This window comes from Ictidomys tridecemlineatus, chromosome 1 (genome assembly GCF_052094955.1).
Source record: "Ictidomys tridecemlineatus isolate mIctTri1 chromosome 1, mIctTri1.hap1, whole genome shotgun sequence".
NCBI classification, from domain to species: Eukaryota; Metazoa; Chordata; class Mammalia; order Rodentia; family Sciuridae; genus Ictidomys; species Ictidomys tridecemlineatus.
In genome coordinates this window covers 51,177,982-51,202,070 of record NC_135477.1, presented here as the reverse complement: position 1 = coordinate 51,202,070, position 24,089 = coordinate 51,177,982, and the positions used below count along the sequence as shown (strand labels likewise).

Here is a 24,089-nt window from a genome sequence, read left to right as displayed (position 1 = left end):
TCACATAAAGAGTTAATCTGTGAGTCTCAGTTTGGGCTGCATGTTGGAATCACCCAGGGAGCTTTTAAACTCCCCACCCCTAGAACAGGGAGTGACTGCACGTGGACCCAGAGGGTCTTTTGGGGGTGGTGGAAGTGTTCTGAAATTGGATTTTGGTGAAAGTTGCACGACTCCCACAATGAGTGACTTTTCTGCCTTGTAAGCCGTGCCCCACCATAGCTTCTGAGAGCCCTTTCCCCTGGGGATTTCGGCTTAGCTGGTCTGCAGGAAGCCCAGGCATCTGGAGTTTTAAGGGCCCCCCACCCCCTACCCTATGACTCCAAGATTAAGAATTGCTGAGCTCATCTCTTGAGAAAGGCCCAGAGAACTTTGCTTTGGCTCTTTCATGTTAGCCTAAAGCAAAAGAGAGGGTGTTTCCCTCCTTGGAGAGCCCAGCTCCAGCTCTGCAGGGGCTGGTGCTGCCGCTCTGCAATAGCCCTGGTGAGCAGGTGAGTGCACCCAGGCTCAGCAGGAATAGTGGCCCACCCAGTTGGTCATGGCCGAACTGGGGCTCCAGCCTGGGCCTCTGGGACTCCATGCTTCTGCTGCCCACACTGCAGGGCAGGCCCCCCTGGCCTGCTTGACTCCAGGGACACATCTGCTTGTGGCCCCAGGAAGGAAAGTCAAGTGCATAGCCAAGATCAGATCTAGATAGCCTGGGAAGGTTGGTCTCCTCCTCCTTTTATTGCTCCTGGCTGATGATTGAACTAATTGCATATTTATTAATCTCATTCAATACGCTCTGCTATTTCTGGAGCTGCGTGTGCTCCCTGCACTGAATTCTGTAGTGAGGGGCAGTTATCCCCGTGGTACTGTTGAAGATGAGGCTCAGGAAGGCGAACCCTCTGTCCGAGGTTGCTCAGCTGGTGACAGGGGTGGGACCCTGTCCACCCCCAGCTCCTCTCTCAATGTCTCTTTTTCTGGGCTCTCCCATGGTGTCCGGTGCCCAGCTGTGCCTTGTGTCCTCTTGAGTACCCACCCGAGCAGGCTCTGCTGCAGTGGTCCAGGGTGACCTCGTGCCCTCTACTTCACCCCAGTGGTGTTTCAAAGGTTACTGCATCTGGAAGTCGCCGGAGCAGATTTATGGCCAGGATGGAGGCTGGAGCTCCTGGACCAAGTTTGGGTCATGTTCTCGGTCCTGTGGGGGTGGAGTGAGATCCCGCAGCCGGAGCTGTGACAACCCTCCGTGAGTGCACTTGGTGGGTGGGCTGAGGGTCTTGGAGGGGAAGATGGTGGTGGGGGACAGAGAATGGCTCCTGTGTGTTCTATGGATGAGGACCCAAGATTGTCAGGGCTGGGGCAAGTCATTCCCCAGTGACCCATCATTTCTCACTCTTGTGAGTGTTTCGGAATTGGGATTCTCAAATTCTCATGTATAGAAGATTCTCCAGAGGGTCTGGGTGGACCCAAGACACTGTCAATCAAGTCCCCCCCTCCCCCATGAAATGTGTTGCACATGATCCCCAAGTTTATTTTCTACTGCATGGAACAGAACTTCCTTTTTCTAAACTTACCTCTTTCTAACAAGGTCCTTGTGCCCCTACCCAACCTCAGCATTCTGGAAAGATATTTGTCCCTTCTCATCCCCTCTGTGGGATCCCCTCCCCTGCTCCATGGTTTCAGAATTTCCCAGATCTTCATGGTCCCCATCTCCCAAGCCAAAGCAGCTTGCTTAGGGTAGCCTCATGAGAGATGGGGACTGGCAGAGGCTGTCTGGCGGGTCAGCTGTTCCTAGGGACCTTCACATGGACAGGGCCTGGTCCAGCTTCCTCCTGGCTCCAAGTGGTGTGATGAATACTGCCAAAGGACAGATCACAGGACCACAGTGGCTCTGGTATCCTCCTAGTTAGTGACCCCACACTCCACTGCTTCCCCGCGGGGATAGAGGCTCACCGCTTACTGAAACAGCCGTGCCTTCATAGACAGCTGTACTGACCTCCTGCAGATGGAGCCAAGGTGGACCTCCTTGTAGTCTTCACCTGTAGGAAATACAAAAGCCAAGGTGACGGGAAGGCCCAGTGGCACCCCCGCTCCATCACCTCGCAGTCATGACCTGCAGTTATCCCCTGGATCAAAGCAGCCGTCCATTGTGCTCCTTTGTAATAATAGCTGGTTTTATTTTTTGAGGCTTAAATGAAATAACATGTGCCCTCAGCACCATGCCCAGCAGAGATTAAGCACTTAATAGACACTAGCGAATATCAAGATAGTTGTTACAATTATTATTAACAGAGTACACTGAGCATTTGGTCGGGGCTAGACAGGATGCTAAGCACTTAATCGCAGACGCCCCTGTAATTCTCCAGCATCTGTGAGCAGGGTGTGATTAACCTCATGCCCTTGGATTCTTATATCAGTAGCTTTAATCCTCTTGACTTCTTATCATTTTTACAGACACCAGTAGGCAGGTACGATGGGCCCTCTTTTCAAAGGGAAATTCAGGCAAAGCCTAGTGACTTGATCAAGGTGCGTGGCCAGGACTTGGGCGCCATGCTCTTCTGATTCCAATCCAAGTCTCCTGGACCACTCTTTAGTGTATTACGAGATTAAATGGATGCGGATGCAAATAGACAGCATTGAGTTATTTATTAAGTGCCTACTGCATGGTTAGTGGGTCCTAGTGTCCATCTGCCTGCCCCCTCACCCCGGCACACAGTGGAACAGGTGACGTGTGCCCCAAGGAGGGGGAGGGAGGGTCTGGGAGGCTTAGCTCAGCGGCCGTGCTGCGGGTGGCTTGATAAGTTAGTGGAGCCCTTTGATGCTGGCTGAGCTGCCCCTGAAAGCCCCCACCTGCCCCATCAACCCGCCAGGTCACCTGGTCTCTCTGTGCCACCCTAGCCCAGCCTACGGAGGCCGCCTGTGCTCAGGGCCCTCCTTCGAGTACCAGGTCTGCAACCCCGAGGAGTGCCCCGGGCCCTACGAGGACTTCCGGGCCCAGCAGTGTGCCAAGCGGAACTCCTACTACACCCACCAGAACACCAAGCACAGCTGGCTCCCCTACGAGTCTGAGGATGGTGAGCGGCCCCGCGCCCACCCCCCGTGTCCTGGTGTCCACCGGGGCTGTGTGTTCCCAGGAAGTTCCTCCCTCAGGTGTTCCCATCCGTGGAGGTGTGGGACGTGGAGGTGCCGAAAGGGACATTGCCGTCATGAGTGTGGCCACGGATCTTCGTGCAGGCCTGTGCGTGGTGACCCTGGGGTCCCCATCTGGACCCTCCCTTGATGGCATGCTCTGATCACGGTGTCCCTGCAGATACAAGTGGCCGGGGGCGGTGGTGGGTGCCGGTGCTTTTCCCAGGGGTGCTGTAGAACCCCGCAGGCTGCAGTTGGGGCCGGTGCCTTTCAGACCTCTGGGCTTGCCTGCACGGGTGAGCATCTGTCCTAAGAATGTTCCAGAGAACACAGGAGCACTGTGCTCCCTAGGAAAAGTGAGGTTGGAGCTCACATCACTTCCTGGAATTTGTCCCTGGGGTCTCCCAGGCCTCCCCAGGGCCTCAGGTGCCTCTCGCTTCACGTGACCAGTGTCACCGGAAGCTCAGTTGTATCCCATGCCGGGTTCTTACCTGGTGCTGACCAGGTCTCCGTTCCAGCGGTCACTGGAGGTGATTTGAAAGGCAGGCAGAGGGACCCCTTCAGGCTGCCTTGGATGGTCACACGGGCCTCAGCACTCACACAGAGGGTCTGAGTTTGGGGACCGTGCTGGTGTCAGTCACTGTCTGCGTTGGGTACTCCTGTGGGGCCCATGTTCATGGCACCTTAGAGCCTTCAGGCTGGGGGGCCCTGCCCAGCCCTCGGAGCCCATCTCTTGCCCCAAGCTCCTGTGTTTCCCTGTCGGTAGATGCTGCTTGCCGTGCTGCCCTGGGCTCCAGACAGCTCCCATGAGAGTGGCCTCTCATTCCCTGAGCCCAGGGTTGACCCCAGGACCCCATGCTCCCTGGCTCATGTTTAGAATGACAGAATCCTCAAACTGGAAGGGAACTCAGGGGCCTGTCATGGCCACACCCTTTGGAGCACCCTTGCAGGGGATATCTTGGAAGTCGGCTGGCTCCCCTGGACTCCCAGACCCCTCCTGCCTGGTCGCACTGGCCAGGACCCTGCCTGACTCCCGTGCAGAGAAACCAAGGCAGTGTGTTGGGGGGGGGGCTCCAGGCTGGGGGCCTGAATGTTGGCGGCGAGTCACCGAGTGGCCTGGGAGCTCAGGGTCTGGAAGCAGGAGCCAGACAGGTTCCTTAGAAATGGGCTGTGGGAGAGAGAGGCTGGACTTGGAAGGCTTCCAGGTCTGGTCAGTAGCAAAATGGGGCAGGGAGGGGAAGGCTGGGAGGCCCTGGGCAGTTGGACTTTGGGCTTTTCCCAGGACTTCTAGACAAATTCCAGGAAGCTGGTTAAGCCCCCAGTCTCGCTTTTTCTAAGAAGCACAGCAAGTGTTTATGTTTTCTCTGGAACCTCCTTCTTAGGCCATCAGCAGCCCAGAGAGAGAACATTTTCATAGTTTGAACCAGAAAGGGCCCTCTTCCCTCCCTTTCTGCCGCTCCATTTACAAACCCCAATCCAGCCCACCACCTGCCTGGCTTGTCCACCACTTTTGAGGTGTATAAAAGTGTTCAGATGCAGGGTCAGACCACGGTGTGCTCGGCTGCTGGGGCAGGTCCTGCTGAATCACCGTGTAGCCTCTTCTCTCGGTTTCCTCCTCGGTCATTCTAGAACCTACCTCCCTGGGGTGTTGAGAGGGTTAAACGAGTCAGTTCACAAAAAGCATTTCAAGTTGTACATCAGGGTGTGCGTAGGCTTTGATACCTAGGACGCAGCCACTAAGCCTTGGCTTATTATTTTGGGTATTATTTTGTCACTTGATTTTTCTCGATATCCCGATGTGGCACTCTGCTGACCAGGGATAATGAAATAAGCTCTGAGAGGTCAAAGCACTTGCCCTGGGAGACGGAGATGTGACTAATTAGCACGCGCCAGAGCAGGGATTTTCTGCCCAGGCTCCACATACACACACACACACACACACACACACACACACACACACACACAGTGATCCCCCTGCTGTGCAGAGCCGGTGGGGGGTGGTGTACCGGGCTGTGGGGGGGCTTCTGGGCTGCACCGCAGGCTGATGGCAGGCTGATGTCGTCCTGGGCTGCCTGCTCTCTGCAAGCCCAGTGCGGGGATCACCGTGGCATTTCTCCCCACAGACACCCAGAAGTGTGAGCTCATCTGCCAGTCGGCAGACACGGGAGACGTGGTGTTCATGAACCAGGTGGTCCACGACGGGACGCGCTGCAGCTACCGGGACCCTTACAGCCTCTGTGCCCGTGGCGAGTGTGTGGTGGGTGCCCCCTCCAGGTCACCCACCTCTGCTGGTTCTTGGAGACTGGAGGGGGGCTCCGTCCCCGTCCCGTGCTCCTTAGGAAGATAAGCATGCCTGCACCTGCCGCACCCGGGACACCCCCTTGGTCCTTGACACAGCCCTGGGGTGCTAGAAGGGGTCACTTACTGTCTAGCCCATTCAAGGGGAGAGGAGATGTCAAGAATCGTCACCACACGGGGTTCAAGACCAGGTTGCATGGCGGATCTGAGGGCGACCTGTCTTTGGGTACCTTCTGCCTAGGGTTCCTCTCTAGGCCGAGGCCTGGGGACCGGGAGGGAGCCACGGGCTTCAGGGGCCGGGTGCAGGGTTCTTTCCGCTCATCTCACCTCTGGCCGCAGCCTGTTGGCTGTGACAAGGAGGTGGGGTCCATGAAGGCTGATGACAAGTGCGGGGTCTGCGGCGGTGACAACTCCCACTGCAGGACTGTGAAGGGGACTCTGGGCAAAGCTTCCAAGCAGGCAGGTGAGCTGGGCTGGGCCCTCCTCCTTGATCTGTGCCATGGTTCAGTGTGGGGTGGAGGGGCTCTGAGCCTGTCCCCAGACCTCCCCAGGCTGCCCAGGGGTTGGTGAGCCAGAAGCAGCAGCCCTCACCCCGTCTTCCGGGCACTGGGCCTGGGATCTCGGAGAAGCACCCTCCTGCTGGGTGGCGTGTCGTGCTGGGAGCCCCGCCGACTCATTGGCATCAGGGCTGTTGGTGGGGCGAGGGTCAGATAGGTCTGAAGGTGTGGCCATCTGTCTTCCTCTTCCTCTTCCTCCTCTTTCTCCTCTTCCTCCTTCTCCCCTCTCTCGTCTTCTTTCAACCTGTGGTACCTCTTGCTTTGGACTCCTGGTATCTCTGAGTTCCTTGGCTCCCCACCTCCAATCTGATCAAACTCCATGTGGAAAGGGTCAGCTGGTAGTAGTCCTTCACATGTTAGTGTGAACTAGATCTCCCTCTCGGTGTCCCCGGGGTGGGGATTTTATAGTTTCGCTTTGTCTTTCCTTGTATGTGACGGCAGAAGGTTGGCGACTCTGAGAAAGGCTTGGTTCTAGGCCTTGGAGTGGGAGGGCCACGGGGGCCCAGGACAGCCACCTGGGATCTTGTGGCCTATTTCATTGAAATCCTCCTAGTATTCTAAGGTGTGAAAAGAAGGGGAGCTGAGGCCAGAGGGGGGAAAGGAGGAGAAAGGGGAGAGTGAGAGAGCTGGGCCAAGGGAGGGGGCATAATAGCCACACCTTGCCCACGTGTTTATAGGGTGCCCGAAGCTGTGACCTGCCATTGGATCCCCTGGGGGAGCAGGTCCCATCCCTGCTTTGCCGAGGAGGACACAAGTTCAGAGAGGTTCTGGGGTGGAGTAAGATGTTCCTGATTAAGTGAGAGGTTCTACAAGTGAATAAGGTGGGGTGACAGGCAATGGGCCACCAACTCAGGGCGATTTCTGCTTTTCTGGAAACTTCTGTGCAGGAGCAGCTGCCAAACTGGTGCAGATCCCGGCAGGTGCCAGGCACATCCAGATGGAGGCGCTGGAGAAGGCCCCCCACCGCATTGGTGAGTGCTGGGTGCTGGGAGAGGTGGCAGGCCCCGGGCCCTGCCCGCAGGTCCAGGAATTCTGGGAGAACAGAGGACAGGTGGACGTCCACAGACTTGAATGATGACACAGAATCCCTTTTATTTTATTTCTAAACATATGCTGAATGGGTGACTTGTCCCTTGGTTCAAATTTCAGAAGGTCTAGAAGGAAATCTAGTTAAGAGTCCCCCTTGCACCCCTGTCACACAGAGATTGTTTTTTTCCTCAGGCGAAACCTTCTTGTCCATGTGGATGGCTTTTAAAGGAAAACCATTTTCACAGAGTGTATCTGTCAGCTTTTGCTGCATAACATATAGCCCTCAAAACAGTAGCTCCAAACAACAGTCATTTCTTAGCTCACAGTTCTATGAGTCAGTCTCAGGGCTGGGCTCAGCTGGGTGGTTCTGCTGCTGCTTAGATGGACCTGTGCAAATCCTGTCAGCTGGTAGGTCTGTTGGGGACTAGTTGGTCTAGGATGTATGAGCTGGGGTCATAAGGGTGACAGGGCCATATGTGACAACAGGCTAACTGGGATTATTCACAGCATGTTTCCAATGTCCCTTTGATCCAAGTCACACAGCCAAGCTCAGGTTCAAAGGGAAGAAAATCAGATTGTGGTTGGGAGAAATAGTCAAGTCACAGTCCAGGGGGGCCTTGCCTGTAGGAATGGGGGAAACTTGTAACATTTCTGCATTCCACCTTGGGGACCCTGAAGTTACTCCTGTTATAACAATACTTAAACACAGTCACTATGTGAGGTGTCTACCCTCCATGCTTGTCACGGTCACAGAGCTATGAAGCCAGGACAGATTAAAAATCAGAACCCTGAGAGAAATGAAAAGATTCAAATTAGTTAAAATAATTCAAACTAAGAATATTAACATAATGTAAGAGATATTTTTGTTGATTTATTTTGCTTTAGTTTTGATGAAACCAAATTGGGCAGTCAGAAAAATAAATGACTCCAGACCTTGGGGTGGGGACGTGTAGCTCAGTAGTAAAGTATGTGCTTAGCATGTGCAAGGCCCTGAGTTCCATCCCCAACAACACATGAACCAAAAGTAAAAGAATAAATCAGCGTATCTACATCCATGTAAAATAGATTTGTGGTGGCCAGGGCCCACGGGGAGGAAATGGGTAATAACTAATGGGTTTTGGGTTTCTTTGGGGGGTAATGAAAATGTTCTGGAATTGCAATGGCTGTGACTAAAGGATCTGACCAGCACAACTGGAGAGGAGGAAAAGTTTATTTGAAGGCTCTCGGTTTCAGAGTTCTTAGTCCATAGAAGCCTGGCTCCGCCAGCTCGGGGTTCAAGGGGAGGCTGACCATCATGGTGGAAGAGAGTGGCAGAGGGAAGCAGCTCACATCATGATCAGAGAGCAGAGGAGCCTCCACTTGCCAGATACAAATATATACCCCAAAGCCACGCCCCAGTTCCCACCTCCTGCAGCCACTCCCTGCCAATCATTTCTCCTCCAAACCTTCTTGCATTGTCTCACGTGTGAGCACTCGGGGGTCACCACACCTAAACCCTGACCCACGGCGATGTGGTGAATGTTCTAAAGCATCATGGAATTGCCCACTTCCTCAGGGTGGACTGTGCCACTGTGAACTCTACCTGAGATGCAGGCGTGTTGCTCCAGGGTTTGGAGCAGGGCCTGGGGGCCACCAGCAGCAGGTAGCAGGTGGGCTCTCCTCTGAACACGTGCCTGCGTTCAGAGCCCTCACAGAGGGCCCAAGCACTGCAATGTCACCTTGGTTTGTCACAGAGGCTCCTCTGTTCTATTATGCCCCTAGGTCGCACTGCGTGGCACCTTCTCCATCATAAACACTAACACGAAACATTTCTGGGTGAGCTCAGATATCATGAAAATGCCAACAGCCAGATTTTTAGATTATTGTTAATATAATGCTATAAAAATTTTAAAAATTTTCCTGGAGAACTTGCGTTCCCTGGAGAAGATGTTTGCCTCACCTGCTCTGGGAGGCCCCCCGAAAGGACACGGTACACACAGGCCATAGGCACGAATGGACACTCAGGCCCTCTGTGTGCTCCAGTTAGCCCAGGAGTGGGGGCAGAGCCAGTCTGGGTCTGTGCTATAGCATGAGCTTTGGGGACAGTTCAGAGATCTCCTGCAGGATGTAGGGGTGGGCTGGGGCAGGGGGGAGGCACGTTTTCCCCAGATGCCTCTCCTGCCTCCCTGCAGATGAGGCTGCGTTAGCAGTCAGCCCCTCTACCCTGCAGAAGTCTAGGTCCTTGACCCCCACAGGTGGGGAACAGTCCATGTGGCTGAGCTGTTCTTATGGGACCAGGCAAAGGGTGGGAACATTCTGGGATCCTGGAGGGAGCAGGAGCAGGGCGACCTTAGAGATGAGATGTATTTGTGTCAAGCACTTATGTGTGTAGGTTCATGGTGGCCCTCAGTAGGTACGCGAGTGAGAATAGGTACGTGCGTGTGTGTGCGCGTGCATGCACATGGCCTGCAGGGCGTGTGCTCTCTGCAGAAGCCGGGGACAGGTAGCAGCCTCTGCACTGAAGGCCAAGGCTCTGTCCAAACTTGAACCCTCTTTCTTCCATTATCTTATGTGAGCCTCACGACAATCTAGGAAGGCAACTGTGACCCCATTTTTACAGTTGAGGAAATAGGCTCAGAAAGGTTAGGTAGTGGCTGGTGGTGACAAGAAGCTCCGGGGCAGAGCTGGGTCTGGGTGGTGGAGTCACGCTGGCCCAACCTCACCCCTGGAATGAGAAATTACAGCCAGGTGACCGTGACAGTGGCCATGAGCTGCAGGAGTGGCCGAGGGCAGTGGGGAACTCGGGCTGAACCTGGCCTGAGGTGCTGCCCAGCACTAGGGCAGGCAGTCTGAGGGCAGAGGGACTGGGCAGCCGTGGAAGAGGCCCTGGAGGGAAGGAGGTGAGGGGCAGCTCCCAGGAAGGGGAGACTCTGCTCCCCTCCCCCTTCCCTGTGGTTGCTGCCTCCCCTCCCGCCAGGGCAGACCCCGGCCCCAGGGAGCCTCAGATCCCCTGTGTGGATTGTTGTAGCCTGGCCCTTAGGGTCTCAGCAAGGGGTCACCTGAAGAGCTAGCAGAGTGACCGGCTCCTGGTTAGCTCTTAGGTTGCAACTACCCTCTTATTATTTTTGTTATTATTTTTTGGTACTGGGGACTGAACCCCAGGGTACTTAACTCTGATCCACACCCCAGCCCTATTTTGTATTTTATTTAGAGACAGGGTCTCACTGAGTTGCTTAGTGCCTTGCTAAGTTGCCGAGGCTGGCTTTGAACTCGAGATCCTCCTGCCTCAGGCTTGGGAGCTGCTGGGACCTGTGCCACCGTGCGCGGCTTGATCATCCTCATTTTAACCTAGATGATGGGGCTCAAAAGGGCCTCCCATCTGGACACCCCAGGGCGCCAATCCTTTGCTCCCCTCTCGCTCTTCGGCTAAGGGGCTGGGGTCCCATGTTTCTACCCTTCCCCTACCTTGGTTGCTCCTAGGGTGGCCAAGGGAACACCCACGGGCCTTGGCTGGGCCTCTGCTTGGGCATGACTCCACCCACCTGCCACTCAGCCTCTTTAGTAACAAGTTCCTCACTGACTGGGACATATAGGGATAGAAATTCATGGATATTCTCAAACCTCCTGCTCCCTGTGGCCCTGGGCTGGGCGGGAGCTGGCGCTGTGCTGTCAGGCTGCTGGGCAGGGCGAGGCGTCTGTGATAACCCACAGCCTGTGAAGCCCCCAGGGCCTGGGCACGTGCCTCCTCTGCCAGGGCTCCTGCACCTGTGAACCCCTTCCCTGCCCAGCAGCCCCACAGGGGGTGGGGTATGCTAGTATCCGCCTGGGATGGCAGCCCGTGGAGTGGGGTGGATCACCAGTCCCGTCTCACAGGTGGAGAGGTGGAGGCAGCATCCAGGCGTGCTGCATGACTTCCCCCTGGTCCGTCTGGCTCCAGAACCTGGGCCCAGCCTCTGCTCTGCTGCAGAAGCTTCAGAGAGGGCCGTGTCCCTGAGCCAGGCTATCTGAGGAGGGGGTTATGCTGGGCCTTGGTGGTGGGCAGAAGTGAGTTAGTCAGGATGCAGGGAAGGCAGCGAAGGGGAGCCGTGGTGCAGCAGGGTCCAGAGGCAGAGACAGCGCATGCAGGGGGCACTGGGTTGACCTGTGTACAGAGGGCTCAGGTGGGAGGCGGGGCAGCTGGACAGGAGCCCCGAGGGCCCCATGGGAAGGCCTTGACTGGCAGGCACTGGCCCCGTAGCAGGGGATAGAAATCTGTGTGACCCTCTCCCCCGGCCAGTGGTGAAGAACCAGGTCACGGGCAGCTTCATCTTCAACCCCAAGGGCAAGGAGGCCACAGGCCGGACCTTCACCGCCCTGGGCCTGGAGTGGGAGCACACGGTGGAGGACGCCAAAGACAGCCTCAAGACCAGTGGGCCTCTGCCCGAAGCCATCGCTGTCCTGGTGAGCCCCGCTCCCTGAGGTGGCCCCTGCCCGCTCCTTGTACCCCATCACCGTCTCCACTCCACCAGTCCAGAGGAAAGAGCCCACTCCTGTGTCTGCAGGAGGCCACGGCACCCTCTGTTCTGGAGACAGCTCCTCATTTGTGCTTAAAAGCTGTCAGGGTGAGCGGGGCCCAGTGGGATATCCCTGTAATCCCGGCTTCTCAGGAGGCTGAGGCAGGAGGATCCAAAGTAAAGGCCAGCCTCCACCTCTAACTCTCAAAATAAAAGATAAAAAGAGCTGAGGGTGTAGCAGAGTGGGAGAGCACGTACGTGAACACACTCACACACAAGCTGGCAGGATGACAAGTGAGGAGGGAAAAGGAAATGGTTGTCCCCTCAATGTCACACCCCAGGAGGTCACACGCAGGAAGTCTGTTTTTTATAGCAGCATTGGAAAGGGTTCTGGTCAGAGGCGTGTGGTGAGGGCCGGGCTGGCTCCCAGGTCACCTGGCTTCATTGAGAGTCAGCATGCACACGGCATGGTCAGTACATGAGTCCTGACATTGCTTTCTCAGGACTTGAAGGCAGCTGACCAGGGGGTGCTATGTGGCAGTGTTGGCCTCCTAAAAAGGGGACATGGGGGCTGGGATTGTGGCTCAGTGGTAGAGCGCTCGCCTAACATGCATGAGGCACTGGGTTCCATCCTCAGCCCCACATAAATGTAAAATAAAGATATGGTGTCCACCTAAAAAAAAAATCTAAAAAATAAATATTAAAAAAAGGGGGGGACATGGCCATTGTCCTGGATGGGGCCCATCTCTGCCCACACGTCCTTCCTAGGCCTGGGCCAGGGCTTGTGGACCAGGCATTGTTAGGCCAGCAGATTGGCCCACAAGACCTCTGAGCACGTGCCCTTGGGTTTCGGGGAGAAACCTTGGGTGGCGGGGAGACCCTGGGTGGGCTTCTTCCTGTGCGGCCCCCTCCTGTCGGGGAAGCTGGAGGGCAGGCTTGGCCCGTGTCGGTGTCGGCGTGGAGATTCCACCCAACACAGTACTTTTCAGTTTGTTTTTATGGACCAGCCATTGATCTAGGCCAGCTGGTTTTCAAGGGCACAAAGGCTGTTCAAGGAGAAAAAAAAAATAGTCTCTTCAACAAAGGGTGGTGAGACCACTGGACATTCACATGCTGAAGGACAGAGTTGTACCTCCACCTCACCCCTCGGGGGCAGCTATTAGCTCAAAATAGATCCAAATAGATCAAAGAGCGAAATGGGAGGCCGAAACCAGACAGCTCTGAGAAGAAAGCAGAGGGGTAAATCTCCATGACCTTGGGTCCTCCTCGGCGTCCAAAGCACAAACCACAAAAGAAGACCTAGATGAATTGGACTTCATCAAAATTAAACGCTTACAGTTTATAGCTGGGCGCAGTGGCACACGCCTGTAATCCCTGTGGCTCGGGAGGCTGAGACAGGAGGACTGAGAGTTCAAAGCCAGCCTCAGCAATGGCGAGGCCCTAAGCAACTCAGCGAGACCCTGTCTCTAAATAAAATACAAAATAGGGCTGGGGAGGGGGCTCAGAGGTCAAGTGCCCCTGAGTTCAATCCCCAGTACCTACCCCCTCCAAAAAATTAAACACTATGTGCATCAAAGAAAGGAAAAGACCAGCCACGAGATGGGAGAAAGCATTTGCAATCCATTATTTGATAAGGATTTGGCATCGGCTGGCCATCTTCTGGGGTCAGCCAGGGAGCAGGTCCTGCCCACTAGAACCCAGGGAGGGAAAAGCACGCAGAGCCCTGCATGGGCTGCTCTAGGGCCTGACACACAGCAGGTGCTTAGTTTGGGGGCAGAAGTTTGTCACTTGGCTGCTGGTGTGAATCCTGCCCGTCTGCCGGTCCCAGAGCCGACCCCTCCCAATCCTGACCCTGTCCTTCTCTTTGGCCCCTTCACCCCCTCTACCAGCCCTGCCTCTCTCTCTGGTTCTGTGCCACCTCCTCCTTCTCGTCTCCCTTTAGGTACTGCCCCCCACTGAGGGTGGCCCCCGCGGCAGCCTGGCCTACAAGTATGTCATCCACGAGGACCTGCTGCCGCTCATCGGGAGCAACAACGTCCTTCTAGAGGAGACGGACACCTATGAGTGGGCGCTCAAGAGCTGGGCGCCCTGCACCAAGGCCTGCGGAGGAGGTACCAGCCCCCTGACCCTCCAGCTCCTGGTGGGGGGAGGAGTGGGGAGGCAGAGTGTGGGGGTGATGTTTCCACTGGACGTTTGACGCGTCCCTCCTCATGCCTCAGTTTCTCCTTAAAGATCTCCAGTGTGTGGAAACGTTCTGGGCAGGGCTTTGGGGCGGGGACCAGGGGCTGCTGGAACAGTCTGCAGGCCGGGGACCCTGCCTGGAAGAGCTTCCCCTCAGCGGGACAGGTGGCATCCAAAGCCACTTCCCCAGCAGCCCTTCTTGGGAGTGTGGGAGACCCATCAAGGAGGGTATTCTGCAGAAAGCAGCTCAGGCCGGAGGGGCTGTGGGGCCCAGAGGGAGGTAGGAGGAGTCTCCAGCGTCTCCAGAAGGTCCCCTCCTGAGGACTCGGACAGGCCAGTGGGAGCCTGGAGCAGACTCACAGCAGCCTGCCCTCCACAGGCATCCAGTTCACCAAATATGGATGCCGGCGAAGACGCGATCACCACACGGTGCAGAGACACCTGTGTGACCACAGGAAGCGACCCAAGCCCATCCGCCGGCGCTGCAACCAGCACCCGTGCTCCCAGCCTGTGTGAGTGCTCAGGGACGCTGGGAGCCCGGCCCTGCACTGCCTCCCGGGGACAGCCTGTGGCCAGGTCTCCCAGGGAGAGAGCAGCCCGTGCAGCGGGTTCTGCCCCTCTGTGCCTGGCCATGTACTCTGGGCTTTCAGAATCACTGACTTCCCCTCCGTGACAAGTTTTCAGTGCCTCCAGGCCCCTGGCTCTGGTCACGGTGGTGTCCACCATCTCAGTCTGGTCATCAGGAGTCCAGGGACACCTGCCAGCCCCAACATGGCCCAGCCTGATTAAGATTCCCTAGCCTGAGGGCACAGGCCCTTCTGAGCACAAGGTCATGCCCTTCGGGTTATTTGGAGGGACCTTCAGGGAGAGGTTAGTGCAGTGGTTTTTGGAGGACTCAGGCCCAGACCTTGGATCCAGCCTCAGGACCTCCTCAGCTCTACCTGGTGTCCCTGTGCCCCCACGCAGGACCGAGGGCAGCTGCCCATAGGGAGGTACAGAGGGCCTTGTCCATCATTCTCCTTTCCCCCCCCCGGGACGACTGGGGCAGGGTGGGGGTGCTGGCCGAGGCTCCACACTAGAGCCACTCCTGTACCCTTGGGCTGGACATGCCATCAGGGGCCAGGGCAGGAGCTGGGTGGCTGGCACTAGAGTCTGCTGTGGCTGTCCTGTGCCAGGGACAGCCTCATCACCAGCCCCTGTGCTTCCCTTCCACTTGTCCCTTTACACTGTCACTCAGACCACTGTCCCACAAATGTGGTGCTCACAGGGCCTGCATGCACGGTGAACCGGCCTGGGGTCCTGGGTGGGCTGTCCCCTCCCCCCAAATCTTGAGTCTTTTTTTTTTTTTTTTAAAGAAAGGGGTTGACTTTGAATATGTGCTTTAAAGAGCTCTAGTTGACTAAAAGAGACCTCAGGAAACCCAGGGGAGAAGGTGTCGGGCGGCCCTCCCCCATCCCCACCCAGCGGTTTGGCTTTTGTCTGTCTCCTCCGATGATGGCCATGGCCGCTTGAGATGCTGGTGGAAGTTGCTTTGCTGCTCCGAGATGTTTGCAGACCACCCGTGGAGCTGCGGGTGCTGCCCCCCTGAGGGTGGTGATGACGTACTACACACTTGCTCTTGTGTGGAAGTACGTCTTTGGTCTGTTTTAAGCACTACTCTGTCTCAGGACCCAGAACGGTACCTCGAATATTTATGGGATACTGAAATATCGTGACGTAAAGATGGGGTGTCACTAAGCTTATGGCCTTAGCAGCTGACCCCAGGACATGCGGGGTGCAGAATTTAAATATGCCTCTTTCTGGTTTTGCCAATGAGGAGACAGAGCAGTGGAGAAGAGTGGCCTCCCTGAGGTCACCCAGCCAGGCAGCTGCAGAGCAGGTGGAGGGTCATTTGAAGCTCACACCCACCCTGCACCCCTTCTGTGTGGCCTTCTTGGCGTGGGAGGTGACACCTGGAGGGAAGCATTCCCTTGGTCCCCTTCCCTCCGCCTCTTGCCCCCTCTCAGGTGGGTGACCGACGAGTGGAGTACCTGCAGCCGGAGCTGCGGGAAGCTGGGGGTGCAGACCCGGGAGGTGCACTGCTTTCTGCCCCTCTCCAATGGCACTCGCAAAGCCCTGCCAGCCAAGGTGTGCCCTGGTGATCGTCCCGAGGCCCGGAGGCCCTGCCTTCGCGTGCCCTGCCCAGCCCAGTGGCGGACAGGAGCCTGGTCCCAGGTGAGTTGGCCTCAGGAGGCTGGCCATGCTTGGGAAGGGGGGAGCCAGAGTGGAGAGGCTCCAAGGGCCTTGCTGGGGCTCCCTGGAGGCAGAGAGCTTCTGTCTGCACCTCTCCTGGCATCTGATGCTGTTTCTCTCAAAACAAAATGGAATGGCTCCCACACACAGGGACGCGGCTCTATGTGGGGCGTGTCCCTTTCCTTTAAGGCTCACAAAGCATCAAGAGGCACGGGTCCATGTCCCCAAGTCCCAGATGAGCAAATGAATGCATATTCTTACATGCTGAGTGCCAACTGCATGCTAGGCATGGTACAAGGAATGCCGGGAACAGAGCACCAGGCAAGATCCTTGCTCTCCTGGAGCTCACCGTCCAGATGGGGGACAGAGTAGACAAAGGTCGAGAGTACAGATCCAGGTGGAGCTGTGCAGGGTGACAGGGAATGTGACCCAGGACAAGGACAGAGGGTGGTCAGGGAGGGCCTACGTGAAAGAGTATTAACCGGGTCTTCTTAAAGAGTCCAATCCCACCAGGCATGGCTGTGCACACCTGTAATCCCAGAGGCTCAGGAGGCTGAGGCAGGAGGATGGCAAGCTCAGAGGCAGCCTCAGTAACTTAGCAAAACCCTAAGCAATTCAGCAAGACCCCATCTCTAAGTAAAATATAAAAAGGGCTGAGAATATAGCACAGTGGTTACGCCCCCCAGTTTCAATCCCCGGTACCAAAAGAAAAAGAGAGTCCAACCCTCCCACTACCCAGGGCTGGGGTGCAGCTCAGTGGAAGAGTACTTGCCCAGCATGTAAGGGCCTCTGAGTGCCAGCCCCAGTACCAATACAAATAAAAAGCAAAAGTAAATAAAAGGCAAAAATCCCTACTGGTGCAGATTTTATATTTATCTCCATAATATACAGCTTCATTCATTTTGATATAAAATAAAGATTGCTAGTCCTCCAAGGCCCCAGAGAGAAAACGGATGGTGAGCCTGGTGAACACTCAGGTCTGGAGGCTGCTCTTGGTCATTGTTCATCCTGGGGGGAGGAGCCACGTTCGTCCCGTGGTTGTCTGTGGCCCCGGGACCCTTGTGCCTCACCCAGCGGTCACACGCTCCAGGATGAGAAGTCAGCTCTGCAAGCTCTCCCGTGCCCTGCGCTAGGAGGATGTGGTCAGTGCCCAAAATGTGACCTGATTGGGCAGCCTTGTTCCCTGGGGGCCTGCCCCTTCACCCCGGAACTCCCCCCACCCCGTGACCCATTTATCAGAGTAGGAAGTGTGTCCGACCCAGAGGTGGCGTGTGTGACAGCCCGAGCCCCTGATACCTGTTACCTCTGCTCCTGGCACTCATGCCTGCGGGGAAGGAGACATTGGGCAGACCTCTGCAAGTGGGGTAAACTGAGTCACAAGATCATGGCATGTCAGAGCTAGAAGGGGCCAGAGAGACCCTGTCCCTTAGGTCTCTTGATTGACAGAGTTGGGAACTGAACTGACAAGGCTGCTAGTTAAGGCTCCTACGTGTCCTTAACAAGGTGCCATCGAGTGAATCATCCTGCCTGGGTCACACCATGGGGTGGGCTGCAGGGGAGCTTGCTAGGGGGATACACAAAATATTTGAGAACCCAGGCACAGGGCTGGGGCTGGGGCTCAGGGTTAGAGCACTTTCCTGGCCTGTGTGAGGCCCTGGGTTCGATTCTCAGCACCACATAAAAATAAATAAATAAAATAAAGGTGTTGTGTCCAACTACAACTAAAAATATTAAAAAAGAAGAAGAAGGAGGTGGAGGAGGAGGAGGAGGAGGAGGAGGACTAGGACTAGGAGGAGCATAGACCAGGCTCAATGGACACAGGTGGTAATAGCTGGAAGGGGGTCCCCGAAGTCCCCTCCTGAGATGAGAATTTACCGTGGAGATTGTGGGAGGGTCTTTGGAGTCCCAAGCTCAGGGCAGTTGCTCTTCATCACTGATTAAGGACAATCTGACAATGGTGTGGTGGCTGGGTGCGGTTCCTTAGAAGCCGTCCTTGCAAGTCCCTTTGGTCAGGTGAAGGCATGGCACCCTCCTTTGTACCTTTCTGTCCTTGGGCTTTAGCTGGATTCTGAGCTCACTGGTCCTCCCTCTGTCTCTCCTTCCACCTGTCCTGCCTGGCGCTGTCCTGGCCCCCCCGCCCTTTCCTGGCAGTGCTCGGCCACCTGCGGAGAGGGCATCCAGCAGCGGCAGGTGGTGTGCCGGACCAACACCAACAGCCTTGGCCAGTGTGAGGGGGACAAGCCAGACACTGTCCAGGTCTGCAGCCTGCCAGCCTGTGGAGGTGAGCCGGGGATGGGGAGGCCTGGCCCAGCAAGGCCTTGACCTTGCACCCAGACCTGCCTTGGATTGTGGCCTTTAGGAATCCCAGATATAGGCTAAGCATCCCTAATCCAAAAATATGAAATCCAAAGTGCTGTAAAATCCAAAACGTTTTGAGTGCTGGCATGATGCCACAGTAGAAAAGTCCATATCTAACCTCATGGGGCAAGCTATGGTCAAAACTCAGATGCACAGCTTGGCACGGTGGCACACACCTATAACCCCAGCCACTGAGGAGGCTGAGGCAGGAGGATCAAAAATTCAGGGCCAGCCTCAGCAACTTAGTGAGGCCATAAGCAACTTAGCAAGATCCAGCTTCAAAATAAATAAATAAATAAATAAATTTTTAAAGGGGGTTAAGGATGTGGCTCCATGGTTAGGTGCCCATGGGTTTAATCCCTGGACCAAACAAACAAAAAACAACCAAGTTCAGGGCTGAGGTTGTGGCTCGGTGGTGGAGTGCTCGCCTAGCATGTGCGAGGCCCTGGGTTCGTTCCTCAGCACCAAGTAGAAATAAATAAACAAAGATAAAAAGCAAACAAAAAACCAAAACAACCAAGTTTGAGGCCAGCCTGGGAAACTTGGTGAGACCCTGTCTCAAATAAAAGTTAAAAGGGCTGGGGAGCTGTGGATGTAGCTCAGTGATGGAGTACCTGGGCTCAATCCTCGGTGCTGCAAAAATAAAACATACATACAAATAAAAAATTCCTATGTAGAACATAGCATCCTCAAGGGGAATGTGATACACAAACTTTCATTCCCCAAATTATCTTTAAAATATCGTGTAAAGTTACCCTCTCACCATGTGTACACGGAGCAAGTGAATCTCGTGTTTAGACTTGTGTGTTCACCAATATATTTCATTATGTGCATGAAAATATTGAAAAATCTGAAATCATCTACACTGTGAACTATTTCTGGTCTCGAGCATTTTGGATAAGGGGTGCTCACCTGTACTAGAGCTGCTTCTCCTTGCTCCCAGGAAATCTCCGGAACTCCACAGTGAAGGCCCAGGAGCCTGTGACTCCAGAGGGGCAGTGGGTACCACAGTCAGGGCCGTTGCCTGCCACGAACAAGATAGCATCAGGTAAGTGACTGAACAGACTCCTCCCTCCCTCCCTCCCCAAACCTTTTGGGGGGCCCAGGCATCTAAGCATGGGCCATGCATGTAGCAAAGCGGACCCAGCCTGTCATCTGTCTTGTGATCTCAGCTTCTTGAGCCTCCAAGTCTGCAGCTGGGAAGTGGGATGGTCCTGTACTGGTCCATAACCTCCTGTCTGGGATTCCAAAATGCTTAGGAACAGCTGGGCACACACCTGCAATCCCAGGGGCTCGGGAGGCTGAGGCAGGAGGATCGTGAATTCAAAGCCAGCCCAACTCAGTGAGACCTGTCTCTAGATAAAGTACAAAAAATCACTAGGGATGTGGCTCAGTGGTTAAGCGCTCCTGGATTCAATCCCCAATACAACCCACACATAAACAAACTTAGAAAAGTTCGCTTCCCAAAATCGAAGAGGAAGGTCCTGGAACTTGGGCGCCATCTAGAGGCTACTGGGCTTCCGTTTTCTGTGATCTGTTCCCGTAGCCTACCCACCACCCCCGGTGTTCTCTGGCCGAAATTAGTAGCCCTCTCTGCTCTTGTCTTCCTATTCTGCCCAGAGACACCTGCCTGGATTAATCACAGAAACATTCGAGATGCCACTTAAAGCAAAGCAAATTAGGATGGGGAGCGCCCCTCCGTGCCAGGTGTTTATTATAATGCAGTGTTGTCATTCACTGGGACGGGGCAGGTGGAGAACCAGGCTTGGGGAATTTAAGGGATTTTCCCCAAGGTTTCACCGCTGTTAAGTGGCAGAGCCTGGATTTGAGCCTGGATTTGCCTCACTCCAGAGTCAGTGGTAGAGAGCTTAACGACCCAGCTGTCCCGGATGTGGCCGAATGTCCATCTGCTTGTTCCAGGTGTGAGCTCCCTGGACTCTAGCCTGGCCACTCCTGGAGGGGTCGGAGTCCTCTGGGTTGACTAGCAGGCAGGGGTGTAGAGTCCCACTTCCATCCAGAATGGGGCTCTCACGCTCTGCTGCAGGTTGGAAGCGCCTCTGTGCCCAGGTTTTCTGGGAAGGGCGCAGGCAGGGCTGTCTGTGAGGCTCCCCTCGATTCTGCTGGACGGCCTGTGATGAATGGCGCTGAGCACGGCTCTCGGGTCCCCCATCAGAGTCCCTGGAGGGTTCTGTTAAAGCATTGCAGGGGCTCAGAGTTCCTGGTGGGCCTGATGGTTTATCTGGCCACCCAGTGCCAGGGGAGGCCCATGCTGTGTGCAGGGGGCACACGTTGAGATCACCATTCCAGCCCACCAATTAGGGCTCTCTCCTATCTGGGGACCCGTGGTGGCCCCTCTAGGAAAAGCCCTGTAGTGAGTCTGGAGGGCAGGCAGGTGTGGGTGAGTGGGAGGTGGGGCCCTGTGGCAGGGTCGCCTGGCTGACAGGCACGCCCCGACCTTGGTCCTTGTGCCGTGTATGCAGTGGAGCCCTGTGCGGGGGACAGGTCCATCTTCTGCCACCTGGAAGTGCTCGGTCGCTACTGCACCATCCCTGGCTACCACCGCCTGTGCTGCGAATCCTGCACCAAGAAGGCCTCCGGCCCCGCCACTAGCCCGGACCCCATCCTGGCCTCGCCTCCTCCGTTCTCCACTCCTGGGACCTCCTTACCAGAACCCAAGGCCACTCCGGAGGCTGTGGAGCCCACCAGGGGGCCAGGAGAGTTGGATGGCCATCAGCAAGGCCGACCCACTCAGCTCCCGGGACCATGGGACAGGGGCTCCTCAGTGGCCCAGCTCCACATGGCCTCCCAGACTCTGAGCCCTAGAACATTTGGGGGCACCTCCCCTACCACTCCTCAGGGACCACCTTGGGGCTGGACCCAGCCACCTGTGCCAGCCTCTGAGGGCCAAGGGCAGCCCAGGGAGGACCCAGGGCATCCAGGCACGGGCCTTCCTGCCACCTCCCCGGTGACATGAGCCATGCCACACCCCTCCGGCCAGTCGTGTTTACACTCTGTGTGCTGCTCCCGTGTCCCCAGCTCAGGACACCCACTGAGGGACAGGGGTGAGCGCAGGCTTCCTTTTTAAGTTATTTGCCTTTTTGTTCTTGTTTGGGGCCGTGAGGCTCTTTCCCCCACGTTGGGGGATGGGATACCTCGGCCAGCCGGGCCCAGACGGGACCTCTCAGGGCCACCTGCGGTGGCTCCACCAGGACTGAGGGTTGGTAACGGCCTCCCCACAGCCCTGGGCCCAGGCAGGACCGAAGCCGTGCTGGGAGCTGTAGGGCTTCTGCTTTCCTAGGGCTGGGGGGCCCCCCCGCGCAGGCCCCAGAAAGGCAGAGTGGGGCCGAGGGAAGTTGGGGGGCTCCCCCGAGGACAGGCTGAGGAAGGGGCCAGGGTGGGCCTGGCGGGAGGCTCCCTGCTGCAGGGTGGCAGGCGACAAGTGCGTTGGTCTCAGGTCCAGCTCCCCTGGCTGAGGCCAGGACGGAGGCCCCTCACCTTTGCCAACTGGAGAGCAGCACTTGTGGCCACACTCTGCCCCTGCGGATGTCACTTCTATTTCTGGTGACTCCAGGTTAGATATTGGCCTTGCAATTGCAGACCCAGATGTCCAGAGAAGAGGGCCCAGGGCACCCTGACCCCACGTCCTCGTCAGGAGTCTCCAAACTGGTGCTTGATCCCTGGCGAGACCAGGAATGGCCACTTCAGTTCTTTCTCCAGGGTTTGGGGGGCCTGGCTTGGGACACGGGGAGATGTGATTTCCTAGGCCCTGTCCCTCAGTCTGCACCCTCCGTCAGAGTCCACTCCTGCTGGAGTCGGGGTCTCTCCCACCTGACTGGAGCCAGAGGCCTGGTGCTCCAAGGGACTCCCAGGCAGAGAGAGTCCACCCAGCCAGGCTCTGGGGATGACAAGACCAGGATGCCAGCCTCTGTCCCATGCTCGGGTGGGGGGACACATTGACCCATGGTGCTCTAGAGCCTCAGTCAGGTCAGCAGCCTCCTGGCCACCTCCAAGGGGCAGGCACCAGTCCTCGGCCCCTTGGCTCTCAGGTTTTCAGGCTGTTCCTGGGGGTCCTCACTCCAAGGTGCTGGAGGGTCTGTCTCAGACCCTTCACAGGGAAGAGGTGCTTGTGGTTCATGCCTTCCTGGGCTGGTGGGAGGGGAGCCCTGGGCCCTGACCTTGGACCTCCTGGAGAACAGAAGCTCTGGGGGGTCCCTTCCATAGACTGCTGGGCACACACGGAACATTCCTGTGAGAGCCAGCTGGGCCTGGGTTGGGGAGGTGAGCCCCTGGCCTGGGAGGTCAGGTCTTTTCAGTGTCGTGTATTTATTAACATTGCTCTTGGTGATTTGTTTTAACCTCCCACAAAGTGCTGGTGTGTGTGTGCTTTTTTTCTGTGTTTTGGAGGAAGGAGACAGTGAAGCCAGCTCTGAGGCTGGGCTTGTGGCAAGATCTGGGGGCGGAGACAGTCAGGGAGGGGACCTGATGGAGCTGCGCAGCCCTGGGCAAAGCACCACTCAGAGGGTGGCGATGCCTGGGAGGTGGTTTGGGGCTGCACAGTGAGAAAAGTATTTAAATGGCCAGAGCTTTCCAAACCTGCGTGAGGCGGCTTCCTTAAAGGTGATGCACACTCTTTCCTTGGGAGGGATCCCGGCAGGACTGGATTCCAGGTGGTAGGAAGGAATTCGGTATGTCTTATTGGACAAGGAGGGCTGATTGGGAGCCCGCTATGCAATTTAAAAGTGCCCATCCCACCTCACCCCCCCCTCCTGTCCGTGTCAGACATCACTAATCAATCACCACACTGTTTCACTGCACACACACAGTTCCCTTCTTAACACTTCACTCTAACTCTTGATCCAAAGAGTTCCCAGAGCACATGCTCCTTCTCTTCCCACCTCCAAGGACTGAACGTGTGTGTGTGGACAACCCAGCCCTCATGGCCAAGTGCCATTTACATCCTTCAGAAGACTGCCCCTCCTTGAGAGCTACCTGTTTGCAAATGGCGGCCACATGAGCCTCAGAGAACGCATGTGGTGACCCAGTCACACCCCAAGGGGACTGACGTTGAGGCTGCCTCAGAATGGCTGCGGCAGGAAATTCTGTGGGGCTGCTAAGATGGAGAGCATGGGCCCGGGATGGGAGTGTCCCTTGGCCCAGTACAATTTCTGCCATAAGAGGTCGTATGGGTGGATGGTGCCCCTGTAGCCCAGCTCTAACAGCAGTGCTGGTCCATTGCATGGGCAGGGACAACACATGGAAACCCGATGCTGATGTGTCTCCCCATCTTGTGCCCAAGGCAGACATTGCCAATCCATCACTGCGTTCTTCCCTCCCGAGCCAGATTCCCCTGAGAATCCTTTTTTCCCGTAGTGACCACTGATCTTGCTATTGTAGGGACAAGGAGCAGGGGTGGTGGGTCAGAAATTTATATTTTAGAGCACTGGAAACCCTCACTAATCAGCATCTCCAGCAGAAGCTTAATATCTAGAAGCAGAGCTGCAACATGGGCGTGGAGGAAGAAGGTTCTAGAAGCCATCCTGAGGAACCGCCATGGAGCTCCGGGGCCCACGGAGCCCAGTACGGGGAGGAGACATTGCCTGCGAACTTCAGGACTCTAGCATTTGTCCCATACTCGGGTGGGGGGACACATTGACCCTCTGTTCATCCAAAAGAGAAGAATGAAAGCATTTATTTCCTTGCCTCTCTGTGGAAGAACCAAGATAGAGCGACAGCTAATGCAGGCTATTATGGTGTCGTGGGTGCCTTCTGGGGTGGGATGGATCATTGGGTTTTCCTAAATAGGGATTGCGCGGATCAAATCACCTTGGGGATAGGGGAGCTTGTCCCAGAGCCC

At 56.1% G+C, this 24,089-nt stretch overlaps 1 protein-coding gene across 2 annotated transcripts in view; it reads left to right on the top strand.

Moving 5' to 3' along the window:
* The window catches only part of Adamts14 (ADAM metallopeptidase with thrombospondin type 1 motif 14), a 75,054-nt gene extending 52,453 nt beyond the window's left edge, over nucleotides 1-22,601 (top strand). For both annotated transcript variants that reach the window (XM_040272542.2, XM_040272540.2), the window contains exons 11-22: nucleotides 1,077-1,225; nucleotides 2,878-3,053; nucleotides 5,232-5,365; nucleotides 5,746-5,869; nucleotides 6,851-6,934; nucleotides 11,248-11,411; nucleotides 13,407-13,575; nucleotides 14,025-14,157; nucleotides 15,652-15,859; nucleotides 18,029-18,158; nucleotides 19,179-19,283; nucleotides 20,716-22,601. In XM_040272542.2, coding sequence (XP_040128476.2) covers nucleotides 1,077-1,225; nucleotides 2,878-3,053; nucleotides 5,232-5,365; nucleotides 5,746-5,869; nucleotides 6,851-6,934; nucleotides 11,248-11,411; nucleotides 13,407-13,575; nucleotides 14,025-14,157; nucleotides 15,652-15,859; nucleotides 18,029-18,158; nucleotides 19,179-19,283; nucleotides 20,716-21,209 — 2,070 coding nt within the window. In that variant the 3' untranslated portion in view covers nucleotides 21,210-22,601. The remainder of the gene's footprint in view (nucleotides 1-1,076; nucleotides 1,226-2,877; nucleotides 3,054-5,231; nucleotides 5,366-5,745; nucleotides 5,870-6,850; nucleotides 6,935-11,247; nucleotides 11,412-13,406; nucleotides 13,576-14,024; nucleotides 14,158-15,651; nucleotides 15,860-18,028; nucleotides 18,159-19,178; nucleotides 19,284-20,715) is intronic.
* The last annotated feature ends 1,488 nt before the right edge of the window (nucleotides 22,602-24,089 follow it).